The sequence below is a fragment of the Protobothrops mucrosquamatus genome, unplaced genomic scaffold (assembly GCF_001527695.2).
Source record: "Protobothrops mucrosquamatus isolate PMUCROS unplaced genomic scaffold, P.Mucros_1.0 scaffold6566, whole genome shotgun sequence".
In the NCBI taxonomy this organism is placed as follows: domain Eukaryota; kingdom Metazoa; phylum Chordata; class Lepidosauria; order Squamata; family Viperidae; genus Protobothrops; species Protobothrops mucrosquamatus.
In genome coordinates, this window is record NW_015392389.1 from 7,794 (window position 1) to 18,539 (window position 10,746).

General features: G+C 40.0%; 1 protein-coding gene across 1 annotated transcript in view; it reads right to left on the bottom strand.

Annotated features, from left to right (window-relative positions):
- Nucleotides 1–1,389: 1,389 nt before the first annotated feature.
- The window catches only part of LOC107300282 (KATNB1-like protein 1), a gene marked incomplete at its 3' end in the record, with an annotated part of 20,512 nt that continues 11,155 nt past the window's right edge, over nt 1,390–10,746 (bottom strand). The window contains exons 2-8 of the mRNA XM_015829619.1: nt 10,290–10,330; nt 9,229–9,511; nt 7,279–7,397; nt 6,625–6,675; nt 6,455–6,544; nt 5,681–5,770; nt 1,390–1,492 (exon numbers count right to left, since the gene is read on the bottom strand). Coding sequence (XP_015685105.1) covers nt 1,390–1,492; nt 5,681–5,770; nt 6,455–6,544; nt 6,625–6,675; nt 7,279–7,397; nt 9,229–9,511; nt 10,290–10,330 — 777 coding nt within the window. The remainder of the gene's footprint in view (nt 1,493–5,680; nt 5,771–6,454; nt 6,545–6,624; nt 6,676–7,278; nt 7,398–9,228; nt 9,512–10,289; nt 10,331–10,746) is intronic.

Sequence of the window (10,746 nt, forward strand, 5' to 3'; positions counted from 1 at the left end):
GGGATAATTTTTAATGATTTTAAAGTTTCAGGGGATTTTTAAGGGTAATTTTAATTGATCGGCCTGTTTAAATATTTCTTTTTAATTCGGCTTTTAATTATTGTATTTGTATTGTAGTTTTTATGAGGCTGTTAGCCGCCCTGAGTCCCATGAGGAGAAGGGCGGGGTATAAATTAAATTATAAATAAATAAAATAAAACTCCCAGAATGCTGGCTGAGGAATTCTGGGAGTTGAAGTCCAGACATTTTCAAGCTGCCAAAGTTGAGAAACACTGCTTTAGCAAACACTTGCATGTTTATCTTTATTCTTACTCAGAAATTTCTTTATAGAAATATAATACAAACACTGACGTTTGAGTACAGGATTTAAAAAAAAAAATCAGAGCATTTGAAGTATTACATAGGAACTGTAGTACATCATAGTTTGGTTTACTTGTGCACGGCCAATCAGTATATTTCATTAATAAATTATAGTTAAACAAACTTGTAGCTTTGCATAATGTATTAACATTAGTAAAATATTTTGGTAACTCACATATCCTTTAGTTCCTGTTCAGGTTTTAATTAACACCTATACAACAGCAAGTAAATTGACCTAGAAACATAACCTTTGACATACAAAAAATATCCCCCTGTATCTCCCATTTGATGCATTAAACAACGAAGTATAAACTGGAGTTCTTTTCTTTAATTTGCTCAGATAATCATTTCTCCAATTATATTGAAAGTTCTATTTTTGTATTTATGTGAATGCATATAGATCCTCATTCCTAACTTATCTATTTCAATTAACAAGATCAGAGTGAGGGATAACTAATGCAGAGATATTAGGAGACAAAACTACATATATTTCTGTCCTTGGGTGTATAAATAACATACACTTCTCAGAGCCTTCTGTCTGCAATACAGGAAATAGTATTCTCTATTATCTGAAAGATAACATGAAAAGCAAAGATCGAGATAATAACCAGATAAAATAATCAAGGATAAGAGAGAATGAGGAGCAGACATATAAACCAGATTCAATTGCTATCTCAGTAATGACAAGAGGGGAGAAGCGTGAGAGGTTTGTTCAACTAACCCAGTATCTGTCTGAACATGAGTGCATTGATACTGTGTATACAAAAAAAAAAAACTACTACTAATTCCAAATAATTAACCTCAAACAGTAACTCAATAGGCTGCCTTCAAAGTTACATGATGGGGCTTCAGCTCATGCCAAGGGACACCCCATCTCCAATATAGCTCTAGAGAATCCAACTCTTTAAATGAGACTGAGTATCACAGCAAGGGAAGGGCAGAAGAATATAATTCGGTACATTCCACTAAAAAATAAAATATATAATTAAGAACATAAATTAATTTCAAAAATATATTATCTTCAAATAGATATGTTACCTTTGCTATATTACCCGTATATCCTGGAACCAAAGTAAGATGGTTTGCTTGTTTCCACAATATACTTAATTGTTCTTTTAAAATCTGAGTATTTCTGAAAAAGAAAGCCAAAAGTATGGAATATCAATGCAATAAATAAAGAACAATCAGCATCTCATGGTAACTATTTTACCTAGATTTCACATACTGTATATGACCAATTGTACCTTTGGTAAGTTATTGGCTAATGCAGAAAAAATGTTTTTAAATAATTTTAACTGAAATTTGAGATGGCCATTACACACATTTTATCAACCTTAGAGCAGATTTTAACTTACATTCTACATTTTTTTTTCTTGTACTATGCTGGAGACCTCAATAGATGCCATACTTTCAAGATCAGAAATATATTATTTCTGTAGGAACGAAAGCACTGGGTGCTATCAGCTAAGACAGGGCTTTTCAACCGGTGGTACACGTACCACTGGTGGTATGCGATCACCTGGCTGGTGGTACGCGGCGTCGCCTTCCTCCCCCCCCCCTGCTCCTTCCCAGCTCACTTGTTTGTGGAAAACATGCTGCTTGGCGGCAGCCTGCACGAACCCTACCGAACGTGCTCTGCAGGAGGGCGCGCGAAGAGCGTAGGCGCAGAGCAAGGCCCTGCCCTCCCCAGGGACTCATTGTGCAGCAACCGGATTGACTTCTTGTGCACGCAGGTCAGCGGGATCCATATCGCCCTTCCCCTCTCTTCTTACTTCACAACAAGCGCTAGCCTGATAGGACACAGAGCCGTCCACTCCCTCGGCAGGAAGAGGTTTGAGACCGCAGGAAGGGGTTTGAGACCACTCGAGTTGCGGCCCTGAGCGCCAACATCACAACCGCCCCTCCTTCTTTTCCCCCTTCTCTCTCTGTTGCGGCCTTACTCTCTTCCATCTCCTTTTCCTCCCCCCCCCAGTGAGTTTGCAATACCCCTCATGGCCCTCACGTTGCCTCCCGGAGGACTCATCCCAGGCAGCAGGTGGGAATCGAGGCCGTTTTGCTGGCACGCGCCAGGCGAAGCCAACAGAACGTGGGTGTGGAGGGAGAAATGCGCCCGCCTGACTCCCTCCCACTGTTTCGTAGCATTTAACCCATCCCCATTTCCGCGATGGCCGGCCGGCCCGCCCGCCAGTCAGTTTCCCCTTACATTGCCTGTATCGCAGGCTTAAAGTCTGGGCTCTTGGCTGACTGATCGCCTTTCTCCCCCCCCCTCATCTTTTCAGGAGATGTGCCTTTGCAGCAGGCTTCCCTTTCCGTTACTTATCGGAGGTTTGAAAGGCAAGCTGCTCCCGGAGCATAAAAGTAGAGGGTCCAAACGGTGAGAGTGATGCAGCTCTCCAACTCTCTGCTTCAGGCTGAAACAGTCTCAAAGGTGGGGACCGGAGATTACTTCGCCCGAAGGAAGGGTGACTTGGTGGCAATGTGGGTTTGTCTCCCTTCCTTTGGAGGATGGAGAAAAGCGTCGCTCTCTTCCTTTGGGCGGGTGCAAATGTAACTTAAGAACGGTAGTAATGCGGCCAGAAATAGGCATCTCTCTGTTAAACGTCCTCTCTGAACTAGGCTGACAAGCCAGGAAAACAGGAACGCTCACACATTGAAACAAAGTTAGCACTGGGAGTGGTTTTCTCCCAGTGCCTATTATACAGTTGTCACGCCCCAGTCACGCCCTAAGCACACCACACCTTCAGCCACCCCACCCTATTCATCAGGCCCTTGTAAAAGGATTCAGCTGGCTATGAGCTAACCCCACCCCATAGCCCGCTATCTGCTCCAGGCTTCTGTCAGGCTCCGGCAAGGTCCATACAAAACTCACAACTCGCCTCCCAGGTAACAGCCAGGCTCCAGTAATGTTTGTGAGGCAAGGTTCATTCGCCTGGCCACAGCAAACCTGTTCCCAGGCACTGCTTGCCTTTGACAGCCAGCTGGTCCTCCAGCTGGCTGTCGGCTCGTCGGGATGACGTCACCGAGTATGCGACGCCGGCAGCCGCATGTATCTGAGGCCGGAGTGGCTATGGCGGCAGGGAGGCAGCGCGGAGCCTGCAGAAGGAGAGCGGAGTGACTCCAACCAGGTTACCTGGCCTCGTGGGGCGTGACACTCTCGACAGCACTGGGGAGAGCTATGGGAAGAACGATGTACACAGAGAGGATCGGGGAACCTGGCTTGAATGCTGGACTCCGGTAGGGGAAAAATAACTGGGAGAAGTAGCCGGTTCGTAATGTAATGTACGTGCCTGAAAATGGGAGGTGAACCGGCTACATCCCCGTCCTGCCCTGGGCGCTCTCCTCTGCCTCTGTGCACGCACAGGCAGGGCCGTGATGTGTTGCTGCCTGCCAAAACCAGGCTGGGATCTGGCCGGCGTAGCACAGGACAATGGAAGGAAGGAAGGAAGGAAGGGACAATGGGAGCTGCAGAGCTGCAGCCTTCTAGTCCCGTGAGTGTCCCTGCGCCGTTCAGCTGTGGTCCAGGCCTTGCATTCATCAGCTGTTCGGCGGCTGGGAGAGAGAGCCTTTCAGCTTCAGGCCGCGCCATCGGCCCTTGGCTCCCTGCCGCGGCCTCGTGCCCATTAGCAGTTTGGCGGCTAAGAGTAGGAGCCGCTCAGTTGTTCGTGGGGACGCCCATGCGGCCTCCCGCCCATCAGCAGTTTGGCGGCTAAGAGTAGGAGCTGCTCAGCTGTTCGTGGGGACGCCCACGCGGCCTCGCGCCCATCAGCTATTCGGCGGCCAGAAGTCGGAACCACTCAGCTGTTGGTCGGGACGCCCACGGATCCGACACCCATGCTGCCAGGTAGAACGGTGCTGGTTGCTGGTCTCCTTTGCCGCCCCGCATGTCGTCCACGACCCCTCCCCACCACCCGTTTATGTCGAGCCCACGGGGACTTGACAGAGAGAGAGAGAGGGAAGGAGGAAGGGACAAAGAGGGAGGTGAAGGAAAGGAAGGAAAGAAGGGACAATGGGAGAGAGGGAGGGAAGGAGGAAGGGACAAAGGGAGGTGAAGGAAAGGAAGGAAAGAAGGAAGGGACAATGGGAGAGAAGGGAGGGAAGGAAGGCAGGCACCCACCCCAGTCCCATCTCAGAGACCCACGGATTCCCCCCCACAGGCACCCTGCAACCTGAGTGATCAGCTGGCCACGCCCCCCGGCCATTGATCACATGACCCTGGGACACTGTGAACATCATAAGTATGAATCAGTTGCCAAGCATCCAAATGTAAATCACATGACCCTGGGGATGCTGCAACAGTCATAAGTGTGAAAAATGATCATAATTCGTTTTTTTCAGTGCCGTTGTAACTTCAAACAATCACTAAGCGAATTGTTGTAAGTCGAGGACTATCTGTACTTTTTCATTTTTTCCTTTTTTTTTGGTCAAGTTTTGATACCTTGCTGGGTGAGTGGTGGTACTCGGATATGGCCTTATCTGAAAGGTGGTACAATGGGTGAAAAGGTTGAAAAGCCCTGAGCTAAGAAATCCTGATTGGCCTTTTCCAACATGGCACCTTCTTTGTGGAATACCTTTCCACCAGAGATTAGATGGGCCCTAACTCTACTGGCTTTTCACAAGGCCCTAAAAATTTGGTTTTGTCCAGAGCCTGGGGACCTGGAAGTGAGATGGAGTTCATCTCTTGGCTTTGTTAATGGTTATTTTATTTGCTTAACTGCTATATTTTTTTATTTTATGTAATGTATTTGTTTTTATCTATTTTATTGTAAGCCCCCCAAAGTTACATATATGAGATGGGTAACCATATAAATCAAATAAACAATTCTATGTGCATCTTACATTGACAAAATTACTTTACAATTGTTATTCAAGTTAATTATTTTTTCTACCTTCAGCTTCACATGTCAAAAAGCATAGATAACAGAGGTTATTGAAGATTAGGGAAGAAAATCTACCATGAGTCATATTTTCTAGTTCTAATAGAAAAAAAAGGTTTCTCCATTTTTATAGCAATTTTCAGTACTAAGTGAAAGGGAAAGATCTATACGATCAAACTTCTTAATACTGTTTAATCTGATCATTTTCAGAATTGCTCCCAACAGTATGCTCACAAAATCTAGGGTTTTTTTTAATCAGGAAAGTTTTTCTTTCAACTTTTTTAATATTATTATTATTATTATTATTATTATTATTATTATTATTATTATTATTATTATTATTATTATTATTATTATTATTATTATTATTATTATTATAAAGTTTAGCAGTCATACTAAAAGTCATAGTGTTTAAAAAGCTGCAATGTTTAAAAAGGGTTACTTACCCATCTTCTATCTTATCCGTATGGACAGAAAGTTGTGACCACCATCTCTTAATCACAGCCTGAAGCCAATTTAAACCAACAATTACATATCTAGGGGGGGGAAAGAAATCACTATGAAAAGCTTTATTCTAAAAACAGCTTAAACATTGGCAAAATATTCCTTAAAACAGTTGCAAACTACTAAGAAATTTTTGAAATCAGGTTTTTTTAATGAATGGAAAAAACAAGCAGAATAAATCTTCCTAATAATGTATTCGTTTTTTTTTTCTTAGAAGGCAAAATGTCTCTGTTATATGGGTATAATTCAACCAACTTATAATTGGGAAACATTTTTTCCAAGTCATTCTGTTCAGCAACACTGCTTTTGATTTCCCCAAAATCTTTTTTATCCGAACAGACTTAAACAACTGAACTAACAGAAATTGCTTGATTTTAAATATATAAATAGTAGGAGGCACATCTTTAGCATCAGTAAATCAGGCTGAGGAAGACTAAGTGCAAATATAAAATCGTTGTAGAACTGATGGCTTTCTAGCATCCCTTACTTTAACCCATCCTGCCTGGGATTTTGGAATTTATAGCTCAGCAACATTGGAAAGGCCACACGTTTGCCCTCCATGTTAGGACAATGAGACCAAGAAAATCACTTGTTGATCCTACCCTTGACATCAATTCTGTGTGTTTATCAGGAATAGCAAACTACAAAAGGTAAAGATTAACTTTTATTTTTATTCTCTAAATAATTACATAAGAAATATTTTTTAAAAAACTTACTCTTCAAATTTGCTTTTAAGCATTAATTTTACTAATGGTAGAAGGTCTACACAGCAACCAACAGAAATATAAGGTTTTTCTTCCTGTAAACTGAAACAAGGCATTATTAGTATGTCTAAATATACATAACATATATTTCATCAACCCCTTCCTCTAGTTTTTTCTTTTACCTGCTGGTAAGGACAGGGAGACAATCTACAACTACTCCTAGATCTTGTATCCTAGAAACATAAAAATATACCATTAGTCACTGCTTTTTACATACATTTCATAAGACAGTATCTAAGGGTAGTATATTAGAAATGGCTGAATATTATTACATTAATTTATGCAGATAAAGTCTGTACATAGTAAACCTGTGAAGAATTCCACAGGTTTAAAAATTATGGTCTCGCATTCCATTATTATTATGGTTCGTTACATATTCAGCCAGATGTTTAGTCTGGACTTGATATTTTTATTCACCTGGAATATGTAGATGTACTTGTTTGATGGTGTTAAAGGTATCATTGCAGTATATAAGCTGTTCCAAGTAAAACTATGTTTTGCAATTGACTGTTATTTTGTCAATGCCAGTGGTGTTCAAGTGATGCACCAGTTTTTATTATTATTATTATCATCATCATCCAGATGTTTAGACTGGATTTGGCATTTAAGTCCACTGTTATTGTTATATAAAATATAAATAACACTTCCTGGAGGGAACACCCAATCACTAAGATTAATGCATCGTTTCCATCCAGGCTCTTCTTTGTAAAAAGAATCCTACATATACACACAATATGACTTCAGTTCAGCTAGCAGCAGTCTTCTTAAAACTTTACCTCAGTAAATAGGCTACAAGTTCACTTATACTTCTCCTCTTCCAAAAGGTTAAAGCTACATTCAGACGGAGATTTCTACTGAAGAGAACTTGGGCCATTGTATCATGATCTTCAGAAACCTAGAAACACAAGAACAGTCTAAGTGTTATGAGCCAAGACCTATGATTCTATGAATTTTCTATCAGCTGAGTCTATTAAAGCTATCTATATGCAGCTCCGCACAAGTTGTTTAATGATAAATAAATATTCTCCCAGAACAGTATTTCCGTGAATGGAAGCAACTGTTGCTCATGGAACAGGAGGGATGATTTCTGGGCCTGACAGAATGCTCATGAATGGATTTTTTATTTTATTTATTTACTTAGATTTAAAAATGCATGATTCCAGACAATTCAAGTGTTCTGAGGTCAGCTTGTTGTTGAACTTTACCTGCAGAAGCTTGACTTTATACAACAATTGTTTTTTTATACATATAGTATTTTGTGAAATCTATTTTAAGTCCATGTTTGATGCATTACTCTACAAATAACACAAGGGGTTGTTGCCAGACATTGCTTTAATTTGCATGTTCCTCTATAGTATGAAGGAACCAAAAAAGGTTGTTGAATTAGCCTACTGGAAGAATAGTAATTTATGTAGCCAGCACGTTCTGTCCATCTTCTGAGAGAAAGACAGAATGTAGTCACAGCATGACAGCCTTCTTTCCAGCAGTGATAATTAAAACAGAGTTACAGAAAAGGAATGGAATGGAAAAAGCATTTACATTAGATTTTCAATTACATATTCGTTCTATTCACACTGAATTATTTTCTGCATGTTACAGAAAATACTATTTTCTAGTAGTTATATAGTTATAATTTTTGTATAGTGCTCTAATCTTGGTGTATTCTGAATAGTAAAACAGAAGAAATCAAACATAATAAATATATCAATAGTTTACCACAATCATATTAAAGACCAAAATATAGTTGAAATAAAGTTATTTTTCAATGAGAGCAATATCTGAGCCATAAGCACCTCTGGGGAAGATGGTTCTGAACCTGGAGGTTATCACTGAGAAATCTTCATGCCTAGCCCAACATTTGCACTTTGGAGAACTTGGATTTTCAAGGGTCCCATTCTAGATGTCCAGACTGCATAGACAGAATCCTATTTGATAGTTAATCTTGATATATCCCACTGCACACTATATAGGGCTTCATAGCTAATGAACATCATGCTGAATTGGGCCAGAAAACATACTGTACTGACAACCAATGTGGCCAGGGCAGGAATAATTCTGCTGTGGAGAGTTCTCAGAGTTGCTATATTTTGCACCAGCTGAAGCTTTTAAGTTGACTCAAAGGCATCTCCACATAATGCACATTGAAGAAATCAGATTAAGCAGAGATATGAGCCTATGTTACTATCATAAGGGCTTATAGGTCAATTTAGGGTGCATCAGGCAACACGGCCTCCAGTAGCACCTGCTACTGCAGCAAAAGCTGAGGGTTCAAGAGAAGTTTCAAGATACAGATCATCTCCTTTAGGAAAACATGATTCTGGCTAGACCAACTATCAGGGTTAATGTTCCCAGATAACTTAGATGTTAATGTACAAACAGCAAGACAGTCTCAGTAGGATTTAGTATGAGCTTGCTTTCCCCCATCTGTTTCCAGACAGCCTCTAGATCTTGCAATGTTGAGTTACTATATTAAATCATTTTGATATTAATAAAATGGATTATATTCAGTTCTATAGTTATGCTGATGGATTTTATTTACTCACTGGTACATCTTCCCCCTACAGTTCTCATAATCCCTACACCGAAGCAAATTTGGGTGATAGGTGGTCTATAGCAAAGAGTAATCAAATCCCAACATAGACAGTAAAACAGAGGAAAGTAAACAGAATTCCAATGGCTTATATTCTGATTCATAAATTTTTAAAAATATAAAATGTTTAATTTACCTCTGAAAAAAATCCACTGTATTTTGATGAAGGACTCTCTGTTTGAGATTGGCCAGCATCACTGGCGTTCAGTAAGAAAGTACGACCATCAGGAGGCAATTTGGCTGGCAGGTTACCTGCACAGGCTAGTTCATTTTCCTTATTTGCCATGTCACGGCCTCTAACTTTAGGGAGCTGTTTCTTTTTGAAACAAGGCTTTGGAGAATAGTAATGAGCTTTTCTTCTACAATATACTACTTTGAACAGAGAATGGGGGCTGGTTAGAGTTTGTCCAACTGTTGTTCTGCAAGAACAAGAAAGTTTATTTAACATCTGAATATAAAACATCCAAGCAACATGCAATATAAAGTCACATGCAATCTTAGAATCTTTTGTGCCAGAATATCATCTTGCATTTACTATGAGAATGCTATTAGATATGAAAGACATGCCTCAAATCTGGTGTGGGAAACACTATTTGAAGCATTACCCCCTAAAAATGTCCATGCTCGTATCTCTCCCCCAGGACATAAAAAGTTGAGGAAAAATGAGAATAGATACAGCAATAAAAGTATCATATTGCACCATTACCTCCCTGTAAACTTTTGCGCAATATATTGGTCCAAAAAAGATTGGCATTATTTCTGACCAATTGCTGTATATAGCTCAGCAGCCACAGAGACCCCTGGAATTGGAACTGTATAAGCAGTTTCGGACAGTTAATTATGTTTCCTTCTGGTCAACCACCAAACAGGTATAGGTGTGGAAATTAAATTCCTTATAGACAAATTTACATGACCAGGAGACTTCCTACAGTGTGACAAATCAGTTTTATCAGATGCCTCTGACATTAGGACAATGCTATTTTTAGCCCAATTAGAGATGAGCACCAAGAGATGGAATGGGACCCAAAAAACTGTTTCATGATGGCATGCCAAAGATGCTAACAGTATTTAGTTCTAAGTGACCTGGACAAAAGATGCCCTCTTTCAATAGTTTCAACTGATTATTTAAATCAGAAGGATTTCTGTTTCCAAACACACTAGTCTTCTTTTCTCACAATCAACCAAGGTAGCTCTTACCTGCTTGTGCAAGAAGCCAAATGTTTTGCAGATTTCTTATCCTAGAAATAAACATTAAAAATGTTACATTAGTAGCAATACCTTTCACCCCTATTTTTAAATGCATGTTCACTTAGTTCTGATTGTATTTGGAGAAAATCACTTTAGTTTTGGCCTCAGAAAAGTAAAATTACCAATGGCAACTCTGACTATTTAACTGAAATACAAGATATTATGACATCCATGAGGACAGAAGAGATTATGACATCAGAAGTATGAAAAAAACATTGTACTACAATCAGAAGTACAATGTCATTTTTGACATTAGGAAAAAAGTCTCACTAAAATCATTACATAACAATTAATAATTTATTGCATTCTATACCAATGGTTTAAAATATAGCAAGTGGCTTACTTCAGAACATCAATTTAGCTAGTATTTATTGTGTTACTAGATGATTGAATAAATAGATGCTTT